Here is a 26047-nt window from a genome sequence, read left to right as displayed (position 1 = left end):
CCCACAGCTGGGGCAGGGAAAGGACAAGAGGAGCCGGGAATCCATGGTGGGTCACTGTGAGCTTCTGCTACCGGCAACTGAAAGAGCTCCTCTAGGAGCCAAGAGTTCTCATCACCCTGCCCAGATAAGCATGGACTTAGGACAGCTTGGCAAAAAAATTCTTCAAACTTGTAACAAAAGTAGAAAATATCAGACACTGGTTCCTTTGAGCCCACCTCTTCCCACAGTGCAGAATTTCTACTCCACTAACAGCAAAATGTTCCATGTTGTTTTGGAATGTTATTGTTATTGGAGTGACCCGTTCTCCATGCTTGACATATAGTGACACACACTGAGTTGTCCCCCACAACCACACATGCCTCACTACCCTTCCCACAGCTCCCATAATGAGTGACCTTTTGTTGGCCTCAGGACTGCACAGGCATAAGACTGTATCTCCCAACTGTTTTGTAGCGAGCCGAGGTGGTATGACTGGATTCTGACCAACGGAAAGTGAGCAGAGATCAAGTGTATGACTTTGGGGTCCTATCATCATCTGTCCTTTCTTCCCCTTCCCTCAAGCTGGAGGGTGGGTACAGTGGTGAACTGCTTCTCCCAAGCAGAAAATGTTATCTCCTCAGTGAAAGCAGAGCGACAAGAGGACAAGAACCTGGGTCACCGCCACCACCACTGAAACAGCCAACCAGCCTGGGAGCATCTACCTCAGCACCTACTGAGGAAATAGCTCTTACGTGCTCACCACTGCATTCTGAGGTATTGCTACACTGGTATCGCATGCATGCTAAAGGGGAACTCACCAGATGTTCTGCCACAACTAGCAGAATGTTCACTGCATCCAGGCGATGACTGATATCCTCCCAGTACGAAGTCAGGGTAACCACTGGCTTTGTGTGGCTCCAAGGCAAATAATAATAGTAATTCCCTGGTTAGAACACAGAGGGTCAGTGAACAGTGTGGACACTACAAGTCATGCTCATGGAAGAAATGTGCTTGGAGAATGGTTTGGGTGGTCTGGCTCTTTTATTTAATTAAGTCAGTGGGAATACATAGAATATTTTTATTCACTCAATCTGTTTTGAAATCTCTCTAAAATACCTTAGTGAATGGCATACAATAAGCCCTGAATCTTTTAGTCATCCAACATCATGTGTCTGAATATCACTGATGATTCTAGAACATGGCTGTAGAACACATGGAGCCTGGAGGTCAGAGTGCATGTACCTGTCCCTGGAAACTTATTTTAAATAAATATTTGTGTTGGAAGTAGAGCAAGAAAATGTGGTTTTTGGCCTCCCTGATGGCACAAGGGTTAAATCTTTGAGCTATGAAGCAATCCACAGCCACTGCAGCAGGAGTTGAACCCTGCCAGGGAGGTGACTCACATGGCTCAGCAGACCTCTCCTGTCTCACCTGTTGTACCCCGCAATAGTGTATTTCAGCAGACCTGCCTGTTCTGCTCCCCACTCTGTCTCTGGTGAATCCTTTCACCCCTCCCGAACCCCTGCACCTCTCACCTACACCCCAGTCCTTGTGAGCGTAAATAAATAAAAAAAAGTAACTTTTTAACTTCAGCTGGTAATATGAAGTTTGGTACAAGGAGCTACCTTGTTTAAGAATTATTAGCCAATGTTTTCTAGTACATTTTGTATTTTAAAACTTTTAGTGCAAACATTAAGTAAAAACTGAGACCACTGTCCAGACATTTGGTCAGAAATTCTACCTTCCTTCTCTAATATCTCAAGCCACTTGTCATTATCAAGGCAGTCTCGTACTGTCTCCTACACTGTGTACTTTATACACAGGAACACAAGCTCCTCAAAAGCAGGGATTGTTTATCACCCATCGCTGTTCAAATACATTTACTAATTTTGCACTGCAACTCTGGACCCGATGGAAGGGACTGAAAGTTAGAATGAAGATGTGGCTGCGGTCCTGGTGTTGGTGAGCAACAATGAAGACAAGACACTTGATTTCCCAGGCCCTGAGCCAGGATCCCTTCACTTCCATGACTCAGTCTACAACTCAGGGCCAGGTAGTACAGAGGTTGGCAGGGCACGTATGGGCTTTGGAGAGCGCAGTGTTCATCAAGTCTCAATCTTGTGATGTCAAAAAGCAGAGCGATAACAAAAGTGGAGCAGGCCAAAGAGCACTGGGGTTGAACCCCTGGCAAAGGACACCCAGCTCCTTGGATCTGATCAGTTACCAAGTGCCTGATCTCCCACCTCCTTTCTTCACCCTTCAACTGTAGCCACTAATATTTGCTGGGGCTAATGGCAGCCAGAGGGAGAAGATGCACACACACCTTGGCTTGTGCAGTCCGCACTGTAACAGGGGAAGGAATGGTTAGCACCAGCCTTACCATCGAATATGGCCCGGCTGTACTGAGTGGTTGATGCCAGAGGCTTACAGGTCGTGTCAAACTTGTTGCCATAGTTTCCAATGCTGACTTCAAATTGAATGGCCTCCCCAACATCCTGCAGCATGGTAGCCGAGTGGAACACAGCAGACAGGCTGTACTTCCTCCTTCGCTGGTATTTCTAGTGTACGAGCAGACACAAGGTTCAGTAAAACTCCCTTTGTTCTCACTGACATGTGGGTTTCTAGTGGGTTAATCTAACATTAATAATAGCACTGAATTAAATGCCAGTGGAAAATTTTCTTGGCTCTATCAGTTCCCCACACTCATAAAAGTGGACAAAGATAGAGGCACCAGGATGATCATTGCAATATTGATGAAGGAGAAAAATGAAAATATGAGTCTTTCAGTGGGTACGGATTAAATCAAGACCATATAATAGAACAAAAATTCACCAAATGACTTAGATACATTCATGTGTGCAACATGGGAACCAGATATATATGTTTAATTGAACCCATTAAGTATACAGATGTTTATAGCTTGCTATTGGCAGATGCATGAAGGGCGACTGAAAGAAGACAGATCCCATTGTTAACAGTAGTGACTGTCTTATTTCATATCAGATCTCAATGATTAGCCATAGCTAAACTAAAATGGGTCAATTTCCTTTCTTTTTAGGCTGAATACTACCATGTTGTGCTATTGAAAATAAAGGAGGCATATGAAAAATTCTAAGAGATTTTTAAAGCAAACACCACTGGCTGTACCAGGCTTTGTGACAGGGGACCTCTCACAGGAGCTGGGCAAAGATTCTCACAGAGAAGACATTTTGATTGCCTGGAATGTAAGTGGTCACCTTATTCGGGAAAGTCTCCTTGGCTATTTGTCCTTGTTGTCTCTCCATTTCTGCTTCTGAATCCTGCATGTTTACAGGTTTACAGGTCTGGGCTGCTAAGGCATTCACGCCACTTCAGTCTAATGGCCTCCTGGTCTCATTACTGTAAAGTACACAGCGCTGTCTTTGTTCACACACTCATCTGGCATGGCGTTTGGGCTGCGGCCACCACACTCACATTTCTGCTACCAGATTTTGGGCTTTTTTTCTCACATCAAGTCACTCTGCAACTCCAACTGGGTACATGTCCTACCACTCAACTCAATGGATATTATCAACTTGCAGAGTCCACAGATCCCACAGGTCAAGAGCTTAGTCCACATGACTGCCCCACTTCAAGTGCCAATTGCAAGTCCAGGTTGTCAGCTGTCCTTCTGCCTGATAGACCATAAAGTGAAAGTTTCCATGTCCCCTAATCCCTCCTGTCTTCAAGGAAGAACGGGGGCTCAGAGCTGATGTGCTGTGGGCCTTCATGTCAGCATGCCGGCCTGCATGGGTACGCCTGCAATGTACCAGATGCTTCTGTGGCCATTTCCCATGACCACCCAATATTCATTAATCATAGTTTGGGGATATTGCTATTCTTACTGGTTTTTAGCAGGGCATTAACATCTCTAAAAATGAAGCAGTTTCATCAACCCCGTAAGGTTGTAACAGATTGATCAAGAAATTGAAGGGCACTTGTTATGACTCAGGCATCTCCCCAACTCTACCATAGCTGACCCTTCAGTCCCTGGATGTCTCCTTCCAGTCTAGGCTAGGACATGCCATCCCACCACTGAAGACACCCTCTTTATACCAAATGTTACCCCCATGCCAATATTTACCTCCACAACCAGCAGGTCATCATTTGAAATGGGCTCAAGCTTTTTATCTGGTGGTGTCTTTTCAAGAAAAGTGCTTAATTCAACCAAGATTCTGCCTCTGTAGGCAACTCCTTCCCCCTGAAAGACAACAGTACAGGATTATTCATCTAGTGTTAGACAACAGCAAAAAGAACTCTGTCTTTACTCTAGCTACAGAAAGTTTCTCTTTCCCGTGGACCTGCTGCCCAAAATGAACCAGTCAGTAACTATCTGTTTCTGCTGGGTTCCGGTCTTAAGTGTCTGAATGAAGAGCCAATGACTTCAAGCAGCACCCAGGGAGCAGGAAGCTAGAGATGAAAGGATTTGGCCAAGATTGAGGTCAGAGGCCTTCAAGTTAAACTCTGTACCTGGAAGGGATTCCAGATGGAGGGAGGAGGGGCTCTAAAAGTCCTCTAGGCTCTGCACAAGAGCTCTATGTGTATCTGTGTTAACTTGGCTCCTTGCCACCTCTTAGAGCAGCAAGGCTGCCGTGTGGGCAACAAGAACAAGACTCGGAGTGACTTTGTGTAGGAGAGAAAGCTGTTCTGGGTCTGGCTGAGCATGAAAATGAATAGTGGATCCTCCTCCCACTGGTCAGCTGTGTTGGCAAGAGAATCTTCTGGAGAGGAAGAGAGAAGGCTTCCACCTCTATAACCAGCCCTCCACCCTTCCCCAGTCATGGCTTTTTCCTCTACCTTGGTTGTTTCATTTAGCCAGGACTGGCCTTTGGGAGATGAACTTTAAAAACCTTAGTGTGACTTCTAATGTGGTGGAAAGAGGACAATCCCATCTCAGGGACTCCATGTCCTCATCCCTAAAATGGAGAGTTTGACCAGGTCTGGGATAGCAAAGAATATCAGCCATGTCACCTCCAATCTTCTGGCACAGAAGAGCTCGTGGGCTTGTTAGGAAGGAGCCAGCACTGACTACTGCCACTTGCCTCAAGTGTAGGCATCGTTATACGTGCACCAACCACCATATCTGGGGCTCTCCTAGGCCCTTTATTCTTATTTTCTAAAATTCAAGGAGTGTGAGAGTTCTGTTCTTCAAATTTGATCAGGCATCTATTTTTGTTTTTGGGGATCACCTAAATATGAGAATTAGTGATAGTCATAAGAAGGAATCACATTTAATCAGTGCTCATTAGCAACAAGTCTTCATTGAGAAACTGACCTTTCCAGTGTTTAGTTCATCATAGGGATCCGGGAATCCTGTGTACTCTCTGGGGCTCCCATAAAGGTTCAGATAACAAGGGCCAAATGTTGGAACAAATCCCACCTCCATTTCTCCTGTATTTGCTGAGAAAAAACAATGCTTTTTAGATTTTAGACCTTTAGTATTCAATCTATTGAAAGATGGCAGTTATTAATTAGTTGAGTGAGATTATTTTCTTCCAATTTGTGAGTTAGTTTTATTAGTGCACATTATAAGCATTTGTGAAACTTGCCAGAGTTCTCTTCTCTTACTGCTATCAAACATTAAATAAAAAACCTTCAGAATTAGTTCAGGGAAGCTTACGCGATTATTACAGGAAGATACTACTACTCAAATGAAAGCATAAGACTTTCAAGTTGACCTTCACATTTTTTTTTGCAAGCTTATACATGGCATTGTAATAAGATCATTATTTATAATTGGGATGAAAGATTGTATTGTTTGGGAAGTAATTTAAGTGATATATATTAGATTAAGTATTCTTTCCCCCAAAATGTCCTCTAGTCTCAAGCAGTTAGTATAAATATGGCAGATGTTAAAAATACAAGACACTTAAACATGTTAAATGAACAGCACACCTATAGCTAACACCACACAAGATTCATAAACAACTTGATGTCCCAACTCATGACCTTCTGGGCCTCATGAGCATGTAATTGTGCTCTGGACTTGTGCTCCTTGCTCTTAGCCAGACCATTTTCTTATGGGGGGCGGGGGCATTGAGGAAAGAGCAGCACCAGTAGAGATTCTGTGTGAATGGGCAGATGTGTGAGCTCTCCCAACCATCTGAATGGCTCCCATGTGGAAAAGCGACAAGTGTATCTGGGAGGAGCTACAGGAAAGTAACCGGTTCATTCAGTATGAAAAAAATCTTTCTATGAATTAGAGATGTCAGACAAGGGACAGAAGAAATGTTAATGCCGAGATTTCAGCCTGTCATTCAGGATGTCATCCAGACAACTCCTGCGTAGGAGACAGTGACAAGGCTTCCTCTGGGACCCTTTCCAACTCTGTGAAAGGTAAATGTGAAAGAAGGTGAGCAGGATGAACATTGACAAACAACTGAAAAAACTGCATGGACTTGCATTTTGCCATCTTTTTGTTATTTGAGGCTTTCCTGCATATGTGGATGGGCTGGGGCGTTATTGCAGAAATAGGAGCCACATAGACTGGCAGAAATTGGCAGAACTACAATCTCAGTGACAAGAACAGGGCAAAAAAAACACTTCAATTAAAATGTAAGAAAGCTAAATCTGACAGCCTGTGGGTGGGACTTGGTATCACCCTGAGGTGCTACGCTTCCCAACTGTTTGGAAATCTCTTATGAAACCTAAATAGGGAACAAATGTTTTTCTAACAGAGATTTCTCTGACTCATGTTACATCTCACCAAGTGAGCTGGATGAAATGAATGACTTATTTCTGAACATATGAATTGGTTTGGTTTTATCTGCTCTGCCTGAGGGAATATTGCAAAGTTGTCTGATCAATTAGGAAGCAGGGGTTAGCCTTTTTGTGCTAGAATTTTTTGTTGTGAAGGAAAGGTAGCTGGTGAGCTAGAGGATTAAAACAGATCCATAGTAAAAGAAGGAAGTCATTTCCAGAAGATGAATTACAGAATATTCAAGTAAGCTTGAAGACTCTCACATTCTAATTGTGTCACATTATGGATGGACAAATGGCAGCCACAGAAGTGATGTGACCTGGCAAAGTTCCTTCAAGATAACAGATTTAGGCTCAGACCCTTATTTTCATAATTCAGACAAAGGCACGTTCCACTAAACCTTCCATTCCTCTGGTTCAGTTTCACCTCATTGAATATCCTTCCTTAAAAGCCTGCCCAAAACAAAACATCAATTCTTTTGCTTGGCCACTAAGGTTTTCCCTCTAACCTAGCCATGAGCCACTCTTCAAACAATCTTTTTACACCTCCTTCATCTCTCAGCAGCTCCCTTACATTTTGAACATCTCTAAGTTATCTATCTTTTATTTTTGAACTTTAAGTAGATGCTTGTCTCTATGACTATATTATAAATTCTGTGGTGGAGGACAGGATTCAGGCATGTTTTAGTTTGATTCTTTAAACATGTAGTACTAATGCTATCATGGAGTATTAGCAGATAAATACTTGCTAGGTACTTGATCAAATGAATGAAGGGATGAAGTATTACCAAACCTTTCAGATTTGCTGTAAACCTGAAGACTATTTAATATTCATATAGTCTAATTATAAGACAATGAGATTGATTGTCAAATATAAGTACAGGGCATTGTGCCAATAACAAAGAAGCAGATGGCAAAACCTTATACTGAAAGAGCTGTAGCTTGCAAAGTTTTCTCACATGTAATATCTCCTTTCCCCCCTCACACCACCTCTGAATTACAAGCATGGCGGGGATTATCATGCCTCTCTGAAAGTCAATGAGCCTCTCTAGAACTCAGCACTTTCATTTATTAGAGGAACAACAGCGCCTGATATCTTAAGAGAGTTGTGTAGTCAAGTGTGAGAGCATTGAGCAAGCTTGCAAAGAATGGTAAGTACTGTGTAAACCCAGGGACAAATTAGGGGCCTTTGTACACAGAAGATGAAGACTTGCAGGGTATCAAGTGGAGAATGTCCAGTGTCTTCCAACCTCGACGGCCACACTGAAAGTGGGGGAAAGTGATTTCATACACTTAGGACAATTGACTGAGTGCCCCAAATTTCTATCTACTGAACACAATAACAACAAATATGACATCGCACAAGTGTTCACAGTGAAGCCAAACAGACGGATACTCAGCTGTGAGGCAAAGCCTTAGTTTTAAGTTTAGCCATGCAGGACAATAGGCAGCACTAATACAAAAATTATTACTCTAATAAAACTATTTTTGAGACAGCAAAATGAAAAAGCAAAAGGGTTCTAAGGGCTGTCAAGTGACATTAGTAAGGTAATAACAGATTAGAAGATCTAGAAGGTAGTAAAATTACAAGGCAAAAACCTGTATACGATCCAGCCCCAGTTCCCGAAGGTGAGAAATCTATGTAGTAAAAATACAATTGGTTAAACAACAAGAGAAATACGGGTATTATGGTGACACTGAAAAAGTTATTAAAATCCAATGCTAGGTAAGTGGTTTAGCAACACCAGAAAAATCCCCAGTTCAGACCAGATGACACTTTTGTAGTTAATACAAGTACTGCAGGCTAAATGCAAAATAGCTCAAATCTTTGTGACAACTGACAGAAGCACCACACATGAGCCAATCCAATTTTACCAGGCCCAGGCCAGCAAAGCACTCGAGAAGAGCTGACTTCTCATGGTCAAAGGGGGCCTGGTGACATTTCCCATTTTTAATAAAACATTGAACTTGTCAGCTGTCTGATTCAATTGGGACAAAGGCGGAAAATTCAAGTTAGCCTAGTCTGAAGCTGTGCAAGCAAAGGCTTGTAGTATCTAGCATATTCCTCGCTTCTTGGGGGGAATGCCTGTCCTCATTATTTTGTTAGACTTTCTACAGGGCCTGCAATGAGAGAAGGCCCCAGACACGGGTTGAAACTACTTGTAGCAATTTTTACTATTAGTTCTTCTGAACGTCACCTCCATTCACTATGAAAAAGACTTAATGTCCTAAATGATTATCTTTAGATGATTTAATGACTTCCTGTTAATGACAGATTTATGTCCATGTTGTCAACCTGTTATCTATAATATATATGTAATATAAACATTTTATATATCAAAATAATATTTGTAGAATGATTTTTAAATATTCTGTTATCTTTTAAAAATTAAATTATTTTAATTATTTTAAAATTTTATAATAGTTTATTTTTACATATTTTTGTGCATTTTTCCATCTCAATTATAATCCCCTTAGGTTTCCCATCAAATCACCCATGTGCCATCACCATAGCCCAGTGCATTTCTATTCTGTTATCTTTATGAATTAATCTAGTCATTATAGCTGGCTTCCTCACTTATAGAAAGAAGTCACTATCACCTCTATCCTTACCCTTCACTCCCTTTCTTCTTTTTAATCTCTATCTTCTGTATTTTTGGCAATGAAAGGGCAATGGCATTTACATTCTACTCAGAACTTGTGCTATGGGTGCAAAAATAAATTTTAAAAATAATGTTTGCACTATAGCAACCCTATAAATATTTTTCTTTACAGTGAAAAGAAATAGTGGGGTTCCCTCTCCTTTGTTCCACTCCAGTAGAATGCCCTCAGCCTCCACCCCTCGGCCGTGGCAGGTCGTGTTCACACGGATTCTCTTGCAGACCATAATGCCAACATGACCAGCTAGGGGGCTGCTCCTTTGTTCAGCATTTCATTTTTTATGGACTTTCTAATTGCCTATTCTTGAGAGAAAGAAGAAATCTATGCTGTTTTCATCATATTTCCAGCTTCTTTTTCATCCTAGGACTAATATATTTTTTAAAAAATCTATAAATTCCCCTCTAAACAAGATAGTGATGAGAGAAGCTTGAGTCTCCCAAGACAATATTTTGTCTCAAATTTTCTCATTTTACTCAACATGTTTAAATTTATTGGTAAAATTAAGTTTTGGCAATCAAAGTAAGCTACTGCTTGTTAATTTTTTTTCTTTCTATTATGGTCCATCTTTTACTCCCTATGGCAATTTCTAACATACCACAGGTATGGGAAAGTTGTTCTTAGAATGGAAAATAACAAATGCAACGCATATGAAAACAAAATATGCATTATCTTAGAGAGTGGCGCTTATGTGGTTTACTGCCATCTGACTGCCTTGTTCCTGTCAAGGAAGTAGTTGAGAAGGGAATTTTATTTTATATTTGGGTAGACTTGTGTCAATGTCTACCCAAGTGCAAGCACTTTGTACTGACACTCAAGATTTATAAAAGTCACTGGGGCAGAGTTTTGGATGGGAGCAAGACACCTAAGCTCTTCAATCTGTGGATTGCCTCAATTATTAATTACTTTTTGTTAGTCATCACTAAAGCATCACTGAAATGGTTGATTATGCTAATCACCCTTGGCTTTTAAGGAACCAAGTGTCTCTTCCTAGGGGCGACCTCAGAACATCTTCTCAGCAAGTTCTATGCTTTGTCTTGTTCCAGCTGAAATAAGTGACTCACCTTCTACTTCCCCACCAGAGGCAGCAATTTTAGAAAGGTGTAGATAGGTTGTTCCAATGACATCATTTTTGGTAAGACGGTCCCTGTATAAAAGAACAGGTTAAGACCTCCACTTATAAGGATATAGCTGCATTTCAATAAGAGAACATTGGCAAAGACCCTAGTCCTCAGAAGTCATCCTGTCCAATGGGCCCACAGCCTTCTTGTATTTAAAAAATCACTTGAAAAACCCATATTTCATTTGTGATCCAAGCTTTGATGAATAAAAGCAGATGTAGAGAACAAGAGTACGCATTTACAACAACTATATGCCTCAACTGATCCTGATGCAGGTGTCCTCCAGTTACCCTTCAAGAAACATTGATCTAACCAGACAATTCATTTCAGCTATGGAAATAGAAAGGTCAAGGGATTTGCCTATGACCATATTCATATGACTGTCATAAACGGATGAATCAATTACAGACACATGACTTGATTGTTGTAATATAGTCACGTAGCATAGAAAAATCATACTTATTAAGTTCATACAAATTATCATGATGTTTAACAACTCCAATGGTCTACATCTAAGCTTCTTTCTTAGGGAGAAAAGTAGATTTCCTGTCCATCTCCAACGGTGACCTATTGCTACAGTACATTGAATCTACTAACACTAAACAAAAAACTATGGAGACAGTCAGATAGGGTAGGTGCCTAACTGATTATCAGTGACTACGAGCAAGTTCCCTGGCCTCTCTGAACCTCAGTGTCTTTATCTGTAAAGTGAACTACCAGCTCTCTCTACTCCATAGGTTTGTTCTAAATCTAAATGGAATAATATAGAAAAGTTGTGTGGAACAACACATAGTGCTCAAAACAATTTTAGCTAATAATGGTGGTGGTGGTGGAATGATGACATTTGCCATTTCCACTCTCGGGAAGCTGTCAGTTGAATACCCCATGCAACTAGAACATACCCCCAAATGGTCTCATTATGACCAATCATTGCTGGAAGGTTGGTCCAGTTAAAATTCCATCAGAACTTTTGAGTTCTGTGAGCTTTCTTTGCATTTAATCAGATAAGCAGCTTTGTCCATTTTCCTTTCTAACAACAGAGTAGCTCTGAGAATGTTTAGGTGGTTCTTCCCAAGAAATTATTTACTGTATTTCTGAGGACAGCAACATTTATCTTGTGGCACTTTCAGATCATTTTCTCCTTCTAATATTTATAAGAAATTGAAAGGTTTTCTGCAATAATACTATTATTAGTATTTTAAAGGAAAACACCCAATTCCAGGACCAATTTATCTCTTTTCTCTGAAAGAAATATAAATATACTGAAAGGTAGGAGTCAGACTATCAGGAGTAAAGTTCTTCAATATCCAAATGTTTAATTCTTTCATTTTGAATTATGCAAGTCTATATATATATATATATATATAGTAGTTTATTATTACATCATTTTGTGCATTTTTTCATTCCAGTTATAATCCCCATGGGCTTCCCATCACCAAGTCACCCTGTGCAAGTCTATTTTTAACTCACCAGTCATATATGGTTAGTTTTATTTTTTCACACACTGAAGGAAACTGTAAAAAAAAACAGGAAAAAAGTTTTATTTTTCAACTTAATCCAGTAGCTATTAAGTAATTATTCTTATTTTTTCTGGGGAAAAGAAAAAAAAAATCAAACCTTGATCTGAAGATTAACAGTTTGATTCCACTCAGGGTTTGCATTTTTCTCAATGACATTTGTGCAAACCTGCAAAATCAACAAAACAAAACCATGGACATTCAAGTTTCTGTCTCTGAATGTTCACAATACATGCACACTTAATTATGACTCTGCAATTTACTTATACATTATATCCTCATGACCTAGTTTATTTTTCTGATACTGATTTGGAAAAATATGACATGAGTCTATTGATCTTTGTTCGATGTGCTAGAAGTTTCCACTATTGGATTAGAGCAATAAGGCAAGTTAGTGCTACTGGGCATTTACTACACTCTAAGAAATATCTCTTCATTCACAGGTTCAAACAGATCTCTGGAGTCTGCCACCAAACTGTGCCCCCCAAACTGGATCCCATTCTAGTCATCCGTCACCTTGTGGGTGGGTATTCAGCCTTGGACCAGAGTCAGCCAACACACTGTCTCTCTTGCAACCCACTAGTAAATCTGGCATCCCTTCCTCAAGCACATCCTGATCCCCCATCCGGACACCTGTAGCTGATGTTTTAGGATTCCCACTTCTTCCCTACCTCCTTATTTGATATCTGTCCCCAGTGTAGCATGCTCAGTGCACCCCTCAAGTACTCTTCCTCACCCCCCCTACTATGGCTATAAAGCCCTGTCTGTCCTGCTGCCCACATTTGTCTGACGTCACCTTATTTTTCCCTTGCCACACTCCAGACGCCTGGGCAACCCTTCACTGCAAATGTGTTTCCCTCTGGGGCTGATACATCTGTCTGGAAATCTCTAATCTTCTGATCTCTGCTAAAATGTCTCTTCTTCAAAAGTGTTCCCACTGATAATAGTGAACCCCAAATCTCTGCACCAATCACCATACAGGCCCCCTGTTTTACTTTCTGCACAGAATTCACCATGATCTGGCATTATCCATTCCAGTTGGCTTGTTTGTCATCACTTCCACTACAAAGTAAACTCCGTGAGAATAATGACTGCCTTGGTCCCTTCTCTATCCCTGGCACATAGGACAGTATCTGATATTTCATAGATTCACAATTATTTCCTGAATTCACTAACCCTTTCACCAACCCTATAAGCATATTATTACATACATTTGTAGTTTGAGAAATTGAAACTAGGAGGTTATAGAATTTGCCTCAGCTGCCTATGAGTGGGGTGAAGTCTAAGTTTAAATCTTACTCTAGAACTTAGGGCCCTTCTGACCCCCCCTCTCAAGAGGGTCTTTAGAAATAAGATTGGTTCATGTGTGTGCGTGTGTGTTGCCAAATCTCACTTTCATAAATAGATGGTTCAAGTAAACAGAAGATGCTAATTCTTCATAGTCACAACTGCCCATGGTGCGCTACTATTTTATTGTGGAATACTTGACCATCTTTTTATGAAAAAGCAGTGGTTACAGGCCTTCTCTGCCAAGAGTCCTCTAGGTGTTCCCAAGTGACTGGGGTGGGGCTCGCCTGCCTGACAATCCAGTGTCAGCAGGTGGTTGGGGCCTGAGAGGCTGAGAAACGGGTGGGCAGCTCAGCTGGGGGCTTTGCTCTGCGGCATTTACAGGGATTGCTGTTGCTGGCTACAAGCTTGCCTAAGATTAAGACGATGTATGGTCCTGGGGCAGAACCCAAATAATTCAGTGGTAGCTTTCACTATTCTAATCTTCCAAAAGATGAATTTTCTAATTTGAGTCCTGCATACTTTCCACTCCAAAATCACCCGTGGAGAAGTCTGGCGTGTTCAGACTCAGATAATCTGTGTTCCCGCAGAGTGCCCTTCTCATCAGGGGGCTACTTTAACAAAGAACAAGCAGGAATTCATGCCAAGAAAAACACAAAGGTTTAAGAATTTATTTCTGGAGCATCGACATTTATATCACGTACAAACCTTTTTTCCAGCAAAGCAAACTTCTACAAAAGGATCCACTAGGTTTTTCTTATCTGCATTGCCTCCAAATATTTCCTTTACCGTCTGTGAAAAGGCATCATCCACTGGAATGCAAAATGTCACACAGCAGAAATTAAATTTTATTCTCTAAAAAGAGGCACTAATCACTCAACAAGATTCTCCTATACATGAAAAAGACAAATGCAACAAGCATTATTCTCCAAAGTGACAAACACTAATAGCATTGTGTTGTAGAAATCCTTTTTGTCTTAGTTAAAAAACACAATGTGTCCTTCCCTCAAAGTTTTAAAAAGAGCACCTTAAAAAAGAAATTGATAAATTATGATAAATTCATCCAGATAAGGGAAAAGGCAATTCTCAATCTCAGGCCTGGTTTCAATGTGAAAAAGTACTATAGTTTAAAATGATTTAGGCTTAGTCTTCCTTTTTCAGAGAAATTCAAGGAAATTTAACACAATTTGGTGTAATAATAGCAGCTGGATGAATAATTTAGCCAACTAGAAATAGCATGTCTCTTTACTATCAAACTCAAAAGAGAATAGAGATTAATTACATCAAGATAGCAATTTAAGATGAGGCTTAATGGACTTCATTTAAGATATTTCCAAGGGAAAGAAGGGATGGGAGACATATCGGATCTTAAGAAAGTGCTGGAGGTTCCCAAGAAAAGTAGCACACCCTAAAGAGGTCTCTAAAGCAGGTGCTGTCTTCTGGGGACTTGAAGAGAGGGTCCCAGAGTTCAGCAGGAAGCCGACATGTGAGCCAGGCAGAAGGATGCTGGGTCCCCAGCATGACAAAGGACTAGCTGGATGAGTTTCTAAGAACAGAATCACTGCATGTGATTCTCTTAAATGCACCGAATCTTTTTTTTTAATACAAAAAATAGTAGTGTCCTATGACTGGTAAGTAACCATCCTTTGCTTAGCCAACCTTAATAATCTGATAGTAAACACATTTATTTCTTTGTAACACTTTGTATTTTCAATTGGGATGAAAGGAGGTGAGAGTGCAGACTGCTGGCCTCACTTCAGTATTTTCTATTTAAGGAGAAGATGTAGAACACTGAGAAAGAATGGATAAAGCAGAACGGTGAGATCAGAAGCATGGCTTGGTGTCCAGTGGACTTGCTCCATGCAAGTTCTCAGTGGGGCCAGAATGAATGAAAACAAGTGTGCACAGGACTTTCAGAAGAAAGACATTTGATGGGGGAACACCAAATACTATTTGGAGTATGAACTTTAACACTTCAGCCTTGCAGCTAACTGGTCAACCTGGCAGGATTAATTCAATACCTACTTTGGGGGATGTCCTCTGCTCTGTAGATTTTCAGCAAGAAGGTCACCCAGCGAAGGGCGATGCCAGCTGGAAGTAACAAATTACTTTCCACATCATCACTGTCATCACGATCTCGTTTCTCAGGCTATGAGGGACACAGTATTACAAGTTATATGCATGGAAATCAGTACTGGTAAGAAGTGAAATCAATACTCAGAAAATAAAACCAATATGAACTATTTCCATTAGGAATTCCTGTGTTTCAAGTTTAAGAATTCAGCCACCAATTCAGCCTCAAAAGAGCTTAACACAATCAAAGCTCAATTTTCCTTCAATCAATAGATCACAAGATTTTTGAGCACTGAATAGTTGACAAAAGGGATTCCTGAAGCTCTTCTGATTGCTCTCTGGTTGCTTATTGTTTCCCAGTTTCTTAAAATGACAACTATCCCTCTGTAAAGCCATGTCTGATATTGCAAATGAGTAGATTAAATGATGCAAGAAATCTTATAGCATGTATCTTTACAAGATCAAATGCCCATTTAGATACACCAGGAAGAAGTAGAAATAAACAAGAAAAGCCATCTTCTCATGAGAAAAACAGGTTCTGAAAATAGGAGGAATTGGAAGGGTTGGGACTATTGGTTGGAAATTGCACCATTTCACAACTACTGCCTCCTACTTGGCTAAACTCTAGGTCCCCTTTTTTTAGTGGGGAAAAAAAAGTAGAAAGTGCTAGAGGAAGTAGGAGCTCACAGGGGGTTCATCTCCGGTTCCTAGGACAAACATGCTGACTTTCATGTAACCTTTAGCACCCGAGCTGGTATCTTCAGGGTCATTGAGAAGAAGCCATTTCCTCATGACAGCATGGCCTGAAATAAAGTCAAAGAACAGAGATGCTGACAGGTCTGTGATTTCACCTGCTCCCAGGTAAGCCAGCATTTCCTCCCAAGTATCTTCATTTGCACAAATTCTCAGGAGAGTTTGTCAATGTCTTCTACGTTGCCGGACCCCATTCCCTACTTCTTATACACACCCTGCTGTCACTTGAACAAGACCCTCTAAGTTCTGCTGACTGGCTTTATAATTTTTTTAAATAATATAATAGTTATATCAAGCTAATAATCTTCACTCCTGCTAAGTATCCTTCTTCCTCTTCAGTGAAGGAAGAAAAAAAAATTTTTTTTTATCCCTTGATGCCCTAATTTTCTTGATTCTCTGAATCAAAACATTCATGGAAAGAATATCACTTACCAGGTTCATCATAAACAAATCCAACATCAATCTGGGGGAAATAATTGAAAGTAGTTCAGGTAGAGTTTACAATCAGTTTAGTCATGTCAAAGAAATCATTATTATATAAGACTCTTGGCTTGACTTAAATTTCCTTGAAACCCAACATTCCATCTTATCCTCTCTATCCCCAATGCTTTGCCCAGTAAGTGGCACACAGAAGACTCTCAATGAATCATGCCAAATGAGTGATCCAGTCTTAGAGCTGGAAGAAAGCAATGAAAGCAGGGTCCCAGCTTTCCTGAGAACATTTCTAATCACTGGGCACTCCTTTTTTGAGCAGCAATTCATTCCATGTAGAATAGCTGCAAGGACACCAACCAAGCAAGCCTTAAATTTCTGGAAAAGCACCCTGAATTTCTCCCTTGGTTTGACTGGCTTCCCATGCTCCAGATGTGCAGTAATTGGTTTGGGAGACAGAGCTCTGAGAACCCAGTAAGTGGAGCTGGGTGATGTGTTTCTTGCCCCATGCAAGCACCCTTGCCCTTTGGAGTGGTGCATAGACTTCCATCCTCAGGGGAGGATGGGAAGGACCGTAGTGCATTTTCCAGGCATTTTCCAGGTATCCGGGCATTGGAAGTGTTTACCTGGAAGTCAACAGAGCCAAGCCAGAGCACACTCAACTGATTTCTGGTCCCTGGGGCATGCATGTTCTGCTGGCTTTCCAGCCCTCAGCAAGCAAGATTATGGCATCAATCCCTCACGAATAACCTCAAGATGTCACCAAGATGGATATCCAGAGATCTGGCTGGGAACCCAATTCCTCATTAGGAAAGTGCCCACCTTTAATGTAAGTTGAATGAAACAGACTGCTGACACCCACCTTAAATTCTCCCATCAGACAATCTGCCCGCAAAGAGTGGGAATTATAAACCTGGAAGAAAGGAAGAAAGGAGAGCCATGAGAAGATGCTGGGTTTTATCAGGCAGTTGTTCAGAGCTGCCGACCCTTCCTACTCTGGGTCCCCTTACCCGAATGCTGATGATCTCATCCATCAGTTCAGAGGGGGCGATGTGAACATTGTAGAAAAATAACTGTCAGAACAAAAAGGAAAATGTTTTAAAGTCAACAGAGTTGGTCTCTAGTGTAGTGGAATCTGATGCTACAACATGGGGGGCCCTTCTTAAAGATCCAACACCCAAACCCAACGAAAGTATCACAGGGCCTAGAAAAGGCTTGAAGCTTATATTTCCTTAGCTTCATGGAACTTCACCTTTTGATGTTGGGAAAAGGGTTAAATAACAATTATAGTATTGATTTAACAAACAAGTGTTCATTTGGGACCATAGGTCTACTGGCTCCTTAAAGTAAAGACCTAAACTTCAAGTGATTTCAAACCTACTAAAATGGATGCTTAGGGTTTGCATGACCTAGAAAGTTGAGTCTAATTCTCTGCTACTTGTTATATACCTCGAGGGGGTAATCCTGTATCTCAAAAATAATATACAGTGTTGTAGCCCTATGTGAACTCAAAAATAATGTTAAAATAAATAAAATACTTCTCTTGACACACATCAGTTTGTCTCATTATTGGTCATGCCAAGTTTAGTGAATTTGTTATGAAAATACATGTAAATTAGGTGTTTGGGGGGTAAAATTCTTTTATTGATTTATGAGTTAGTCTGTTGAGAGGCCCAGTTATTTGATCCTTTCTTTTCTGAGAGATTCAATCTCAAAATTTTTCATTAAAATGGGAAAATTCTGGGACTCCTGAGTGGCAAGGAATTAAGTCTCAGCACTATGTACCTGGCTACCACTGCAGCACGAGTTTGATCTGGCCAGGGAGCTGACCCACATGGCACATCCTGACCCGCCCACTGCTCCTCTCAGCAGTATATGGCAGTTCATCTGCCTGTTCCGCTCCCCACTTCTGTCTCTGGTGAATATTCTCATCCTGTGTGCTTCTGGCCTACACCTCAGCTCTTGTATGCATAAATGAATGAGAAAATTCTGAGGTGGAGATTTGTGGGTATGAGTAAAGACACGGGTGCATTACAAGTCATTCAGCATCCATGCCTGTCTGGCCTTGTCCTCCCCCGTGAATTTTGCCCAGTCTTTCCCAGCGTCCATGGTCAGGTGCCCATGTCACTGTGGACCCACTTCCTACACTTGCTTTAACACTACACAGTTGCAAGTTGTTGTCTATGATTTAGCTGAGAAATTAGAAATAAGAGAAAATAAGCCCTTCCACAAAGCTGGGGTCTGGCTTGAACTAAAAAGAAACTAAAACATGAGCTAGAAGGAGCCAAGGAACCTGTTCACTCCTGTGAATAGCAGTGGGGAAAAAAAAAGAACAGAAGCCAGAGCAGGGCCTGGAATTAGAAGCCACGGGAAACTAAGAGAAACTGAGATAGGAAACAGAGCAAAGGCATCAGCTCAGGATCAGGAGACGCAGGCCTGAGGAATCTCAGAAATGCGTGTACTCAGCAAAGTTAAGGCAAATTCCCCAAATGTATTTGTCTTCACTGCCCTAATTGTTTGTGTGGCATCTGAGATATCTGTCAAGGGATTAAGTGTTTTTGAGGCGATTACAGACGAGGTCAACAGCACCAGACTAGATTTGCAGCATGGGAGAAGGGAAAGAATCTCTTTGTTCATAATTGTTCTCCTTTCACATATAATATCTTTACAGCCAAGTAGGTTTGGATACCTTTAAAAAAGTCGAGGGACTTATTCACAGAGCCCTCCCTCAGGAACACCCTGCTGACTGGAAAGAGCTAGAGCAGATGTAAGAGATTTCATGAGCTCCATCAAGGGACCATTAGGAAGGGTTCCAATTGGAAGTTGTTGAAGAAACACCAAAAACGTGGGCAGCTCTGAGGCCCAGTGATGAGAGAGCTCATGTGACTACAGGCTCTGGGGTTGCTCAATTTAGAGCACTGGAACCTGGCACTGTCTATTCCAGTTAGGCTCACACAGTCCCTCCCACACATGACGGGGGAGAGGCAGTGTTGGACAGAACAGTCACCGGGCAGGAACATGCATGGCCCCGTTACCTCATCAAAAAATGGGTTGTTCCCTCTCTTGATCCTTGTTCGGTGTGTTTGGCCACAGATGTGGACTTTGACGACAGGCTTGATGTTGTTGCCACTTAACTGTCGGCCCTCGATCACTCGGACACGGATCTGCAGGCAGAGAGGGGTGTGGGCCTTTCCCAGGTCCCCCCAACAGACAGCCGGCAGGTGTTGCCTCAGCTCCTTCACCTGCAAGGACAGCTGGAGCCCGGCCAGAGCCGCTTTGCCACGGACGGGGGCTCTTGGACTTGGACTGGACTCTCTCCCAAGGTGGAAACTGGGGCTGGGTTGCAGAACTCAAGACAGTAGCGGGTTTGCAGTAGTCCAGCACCAGCCCCTGCTGCGACTCAGACCACAACCCCGCAGCTGGCCATCCTGCACCCTCACCTGCGCCTACTCCCTCCCGGCTGCCTCCAAGTGGAAGCAGAACCCAGAGCTAGGAAAACGCACACCAGCACTTCTACTGACCAGCTCCTTCCTGTCATGAAAGGGAAAAAGCAGGGTTTTACTTCTCTGAAGAGCATCCTTTGGCTTGGCTGCATCTATTCCCATGTGCAAGATGGACAGCTCCTCTCCTGGCCTGGTGCACTAACGTCCCTCTCCACTGTGGCCTCTGCCCACAGGAGGAGCGTCTTCCCAACATCACTGCAGTCACCAGCAGCGGCCCCATGGCAGTAAGGCGAACTGTGGGCTACCAGAGTCGCTCCTACCTGGAAGTCCTGAGGCTTGTTGGACAGTATCCGCCGGCTTTTCTTTCCTTTCGTGAGCCTCCGGGCGAGATGACCTTCTGACACCATCCCGCTGCTGGGCCCGGCGCCCCTGATTCTGCTATCCAACTTGTCTTCATCGCCTTCATCATCCTCTTCTTCTCCTGAAACACCGCAAAGGAATCCAGTCAGAGGTGGACTCACCCTGTAGGTGTGGGAACTGAGGTGCAGAGTTCCTGAGGACATGCTCCTTGGGACGTGGGGCTCAGGTACAGTGATCTTGGTGCCTCTGGCCACCCATGTGGGACCATCATCTCTGTTCTTGAAGAAATTTCAAAGGAGGATTTGCCTGCTCCCCATCTTGGTGTTCCTAAAACCAAGCTTTTAAAATATTCTTCAGCTTAGTCTCCTCCAGATGAGTCCCTCAATGCGTTAAGTTCCTGATGAAATACATTCTTTGTTTTGGGCCAGGCCCATCCTGACTCTCCCAGATGGAGTGAGTCATCCCTTCTCATATTTACCATATTGTTCTGTTACATCCTCACCACATATTCTTCATCTAGTGCTAACCTGCAGGCCTCTCCCCTACCAGACACTCTTCTTTGTTGTGTCTAACCCCTTTCTGCCATGCCTTTCAGAAATCCCAGTGCAGAGAAGGGGCCTGGTGAACAGAGAACGATAAATGGTCAGTGATGACAGGGTCGTAACCCTCCTTGTGTTCTTCCATATTCTTCAGTAGTTGGCAAAACTCCTGCACAGTTCTGAGGAAGCACACGCACTCAGATGGCTATAGGGATGCTCTTTTCATCCTTGGCACCACCCTCAGGAAAAGCAGGAGGTCACATCCCCTTCCTGCATACCTGTTCTGGACTGGAAAATGGCTGGGCCATGTAGATAGAAGCTCCTCCAATAACCATCTCCCTCCAGTCATCCTAGGGCCAAGTGGCACTTCCAACCAAGGGGCCATTACATTCTTGTCTCGTCCAGAAACAAACCTTTGGTAATGAAGAGCCAGTTTCTTCTAGAAACACCTCCTGTTACTCAGACTTCGAGGATGGATAAGAGGAAATATACTTGAGTCATAGCTACTGCCCAAATTCTTTCATGGCATTAGAAGGCAATTTGAGCAGGAAATTGCCATTTTACATGGCAGGAAGCAACACAGGATTAAACAATGCTGCCCTAAGTGTTCCACAAAAAGTGGGGGGAGCCCTTAAGGCACAGCTGAACACACCCTCCTGCAGAGTTGTTTCATTACCAGTCTTAGCGGTTGTTTTGGTATGGCCTATAATAAGATCCAGGCATGAACCACAGCCAAGGGAGTCCACAATGACTCTCTGAGAGTCACAGAGGGCAATGTCAAGTCAGGAACTGTAACAGGAAGCTGCTGGCTACATTTGCCTCCTAAGGCTGTTGTGGCAAAGTACCACTAACAAGGGAACTTAAAGCAACAGAAAAACTGTATGACCGTTGCAAACTCTGGAAGCTCAAACAAGCTCTGGCAGAGCTTTGCTCCCTTGGAAGTCTCTAGGGAAAAAATCCTTCCCTGCCTTTAAAAGATGACTCCCCAAAATATTTGGTATTCCTTGATTTGTAGCTCTATCACCCCAACTTTGCCTCTTATCATGACTTTTTTCCCTGTGTCCATGTACCCTTACCACTTCTCACAGGACACCAGTCCCTGGTTTTAGGGTTTATTGACCATAGACTACCCTGTCCCCCATTCCACTTCCTTCATGTACTGGATTTTCTCCTAACCTGTGTTAGGGTTTGTCGTCTACCACCACAACCACTCCTCTACAGGCCCCTCTTCATTGCACTTGCCTGGTTCAATCAGCTCTTTACATGGCAGCTGGTCTTGGCTGATAGCACACACCTTACTGGCCTCACTTTAATTCATGATCACAAACTTTTACAGAACTACAGAACTTTTACAAACTTACAGAACTTCTTGATCACCTACCATGTTCCTAAGTTTTCCTCTATCTGCTTCAAAGGTCACTAATTAACCAACAAGGTCAACTCACTCTACTTTTTAAACTCCCACCTCATTTGCAATTTGAAAGCTTTTGACACCCTTTCTCTGTCCTCACCATCAGCTAGTGACCTGCTTATTCACTGAGAAAGCAAGCAATCAGCAGAGAATTTCCATATACTCCCAGCTCCAAAACAACCATCCTTCCAGAATATATTGTCTTCCTTCCCTCCTGCTACAATCAGGAGCTATATCCCCAGCCTTTGAAGGGACAAATCTGTGCCACTTCGAGTAGGAATTGGGGCATATGCCATTGAACTTCACCTGCCTCATGGGGTCGGTATCAGGAAGGCCGGGGTTACAGACAGTGTAATGTTAAGGCAGGCTTTGAGACACCCATGGGGTAGGCTAGGTCTTCAGAAGGATCAGCTTACCTCCCATGCCTGGTATGCTGGTCTCACTGGGGTCACTTGGATGCGGAACTGACGGTGGCTCGTAGCCAATCACCAAGTCAATGGTAGCCTGGGTGGAAATAATTCATTGCATACAGTATCAGTGCAGAGCATGGGGACATTGTGGACTCAATGCAAATCATGTCATCAGGAGTTAAAATCCTAGACAAGATGAGGGGTTGACATGAACAAAGGAAAGAGAACAGAGGATAACACATATCCTCCCAAGCGTGAGCCCAGATGGAGAGTGAAGACTAGAAGCCTGGGAAAGGAGTTACCCAATACCATTGCCAAGTGCTCCACAGCTGAGGGACAACCTCATAAACTGGAAGAAAGTTAAGATAAGCATGTGTGAACTTGTATTTATCCTCCGCCCTACACTGGAGATGGACTCCAATCACAGAATTAAAGGCACAGTGGTTCTTTTAAATAACTGTTTGCTCATTGACTTCATTAATAGCTAGGATTTATTTTCACACTTCTCTGTATAAAAAAATCTAAGGAACTAAGAAGAAATTATATAGCAATGTGATTTATAAAATAAGATGGCAAAAGGGAATCAAGCTTGAAGAGGAAACAGGTATGCAAATCTTGAAGCTCAAATCATGAAGTTCAAGGTAATTGCCATTCCTCTTACATAAAATGTGACCTCAAGATGGCGAGGAGCCAAGGCAGAAATGGGAACAAAGATTTTTATATAAATTTCATTATCAGAAAATAAGAAACATGCCAGTTCCTGATAGGAAATAAACAATTCTTTAAAAATTTCTCACATGGGCATTTCTACGCTCTGAAGAGAAACCGGAGTATACATGGGCATTACTTTAAGGTAGTTAGGGCAGAAACACTTTTGTATTCCATAAATGAATCTACAAAGTTCAAAAATGTTTGTTAGGGGAACTGAGCATAGAGTTGCTAACTTTTATCTTGCCATTTACTATTCTAATTGTTTCATCAAGAAAAGCACGTAAACAGCAGAAATGAGGAAGGACAATTTCACAATAAAGGAGTCCTTTGCCAGTGAGGGTGCCATATGTGCATATGCGCACACCCATCATCCACACGAGCACACACAATCCCAGAAGTAATCTCAACAGTTAACAGGTTTATACTGAAAATCACTCATTGCTTCTCTGAAGTTCAAATGTGAATGGATATCCCCTCTCTCTGCTGACCAGTGTATACTTCTTCATGGGTCGGAATATTCTGGAGTCAATGTAAGGACTATGGTCTGGGAGATACTGAACAAGAAAAATGAATAATGTCCCTAACAGCAGCTTCATGGCGAATGATCACTGGAACAGCATTGCAGGCTGCTCTGCCATCGTCAGGCTACACCAGGTAGGGGAAATGCAGGGAGACTAAGGGTTCAACTGCTGACCTGAGTTGAATGATCAAGGTCTTAAACCAGAAGAGTACATGAATGGCTCCATTTCCCGATCAATTTTAGGATTCCCAGAGGTGACCATGGGGTCTCTATTGGAGGGAAGGGAAGAGACCCTGGGGTCCTCTATTGGAGGAGGGGACACTTGAACCCCTTCCTTAACTTTCCTTACTCCACTCATCTATCATGGTTCAGCCATTTCAGAGTTATAGCTACATATTTTCTTCTGTGCTTAAAACCAAGCAGCCAGAAAAACCACTAACTTGCATCATCCTAAGTGTCATTTCTCTCAGTGTCAGGTAGATGGGTGATAGCCAACATTTGTAATTTATGTTTATGCTTAGAATGCCGATTGCCAAGCATGATTAAATTGCCACATTCTAATTATTTACAGCAAATCTTTAAGTTTCGACAAGACCAGCAAAACTAACATTGTTAATGGATACTGAGATGACTAACCTGTATTCTTGCCTACAAGTCTGGTCTCTTGGTGTAAAATGTTTTTTATTTGCTTAGGTAGCTAAGGAAAATGAAGGGGCATGGTAGCTTTCTGAGTGCTTATGAACAATCACATGAAATCTGAAAACTGGTATTTGAATCAATTCTTTTTTAAAACATCTGAGCAAGAGGATTCTTGTCTTACATTAGGTACTATCAACATCTGATCACTATAGAGGCTGTGATCAGAAAACATTCAGCTGCCAATGCAATAATAAAGATCTTAACATTAGAGTCTTGATATTCCAAAGTAATATTAATAAATTTCCTTTATAGGAGTGTCTGATAACATAGAGGTACGCTCACCACAGAAGTTAACATCCATGTGGAGAGATGCAGAGTGACACTAAGAGAAGATCTTACTCTAGAGCAGTCCGTCATCAAAGTCAAGTTTATCTGATTCACTAACTCTTTAGAGTATTAGGCCATATCATTTGTTTAATCTCTAAACTAAATTTCAGCCTTCTGTATAGTGAGCTAATTATAATTCCATACTCTATTCCTAATAAATTTTTACTTAACCATCACACATCAAAACCATCCAACAGGAGCTTGGAAATGCTCACCCCAGTGTCTTGTCCTCTTTCGCTTAGCAAGGTGATCTGCTTGTAGGGCAGTGACCTGCTTTGGTCTCCAATCAGGTCCTTCAGGGAAACGGAGGCTGTGCCAATCAGTCTGCAGGGAACCAAGAGAGCACAGAGCAGCCGAAGTAAGATACACTGCCATTCACTTCTGGACTTCCTACTTCCCTTTCTCTTCATCTGTTATTATTAACATCACTCATCCTCAAATATGGTCATTCTGTTCTCACCCTAGCAGCGTATCTAGCAGTAACCATGACTTATCACTCCTTCCTACCAAATAACTATTTCAAGAGTCAAACTAGAGACCCTCTAAAATGAAATCATGAGATGGATGAGAGGAAAAGACTGAGTTCAGCCCCCCAAAATCCAAGAAAAAAGAAAAATAGGGCAAAATTCAGGCAAAGCTTTGTCATGGAAACTTAAAAGGGCCCATAAAGTACAAGAAGACCTCCTCAAAGTTTATGTTGTTAGTTTATCGATCGAACTAATTTGCTGCCAGATATTCTCCAGAACAGCATTCAAATGCTGGACTATGCACTTCTGTTTCTGGACCCTGAGAGGCTATGTTCAGTCTCTACCACTCACACACCTCTCAGTGTATACACTATGTTGGTGCAGGAGAACCTATGTGTCCTGCTAGCTAGAGAGAAGCTAATCTTTAGAGGTAGGCATTAGAGAGCATTTAGAGTACTCTAACTCCAGTGCCTGGAACATAAGATATTTCTGAAAAGATTATTTACTGAATGAAGGAAAGAAAAAATAAGTATTGAGAACGAATACCCAAAATATTTTTATAGGTAGGATATGAGATAAAACAAATAGGTAGAGCACACATCCAAGGGAGTTGGCCAACATAA

General features: G+C 42.1%; 1 protein-coding gene across 2 annotated transcripts in view; it reads right to left on the bottom strand.

The window, feature by feature from the left end:
- The window catches only part of MYOF (myoferlin), a 120391-nt gene that overhangs the window by 61175 nt on the left and 33169 nt on the right, over positions 1 to 26047 (bottom strand). The window contains exons 4-21 of one of the 2 annotated variants that reach the window (XM_004680619.2): positions 25173 to 25281; positions 22707 to 22794; positions 20301 to 20461; positions 19573 to 19701; positions 17548 to 17610; positions 17400 to 17450; positions 16538 to 16568; positions 16040 to 16155; positions 15305 to 15428; positions 13988 to 14091; positions 12093 to 12161; positions 11946 to 11989; positions 10419 to 10501; positions 8296 to 8334; positions 5273 to 5397; positions 4082 to 4198; positions 2360 to 2537; positions 798 to 922 (exon numbers count right to left, since the gene is read on the bottom strand). In XM_004680619.2, the coding sequence (XP_004680676.1) occupies positions 798 to 922; positions 2360 to 2537; positions 4082 to 4198; positions 5273 to 5397; positions 8296 to 8334; positions 10419 to 10501; positions 11946 to 11989; positions 12093 to 12161; positions 13988 to 14091; positions 15305 to 15428; positions 16040 to 16155; positions 16538 to 16568; positions 17400 to 17450; positions 17548 to 17610; positions 19573 to 19701; positions 20301 to 20461; positions 22707 to 22794; positions 25173 to 25281 (1756 nt within the window). The remainder of the gene's footprint in view (positions 1 to 797; positions 923 to 2359; positions 2538 to 4081; positions 4199 to 5272; positions 5398 to 8295; positions 8335 to 10418; positions 10502 to 11945; positions 11990 to 12092; positions 12162 to 13987; positions 14092 to 15304; positions 15429 to 16039; positions 16156 to 16537; positions 16569 to 17399; positions 17451 to 17547; positions 17611 to 19572; positions 19702 to 20300; positions 20462 to 22706; positions 22795 to 25172; positions 25282 to 26047) is intronic. The other variant, XM_004680620.2, reaches the window with a different exon arrangement.

This window comes from Condylura cristata, unplaced genomic scaffold, assembly GCF_000260355.1.
Source record: "Condylura cristata isolate star-nosed mole 26May11 unplaced genomic scaffold, ConCri1.0 scaffold00011, whole genome shotgun sequence".
Lineage (NCBI taxonomy): Eukaryota > Metazoa > Chordata > Mammalia > Eulipotyphla > Talpidae > Condylura > Condylura cristata.
The sequence above is the reverse complement of the archived record's forward strand: the minus strand, read 5'-3'. Positions and strand labels throughout refer to the sequence as shown.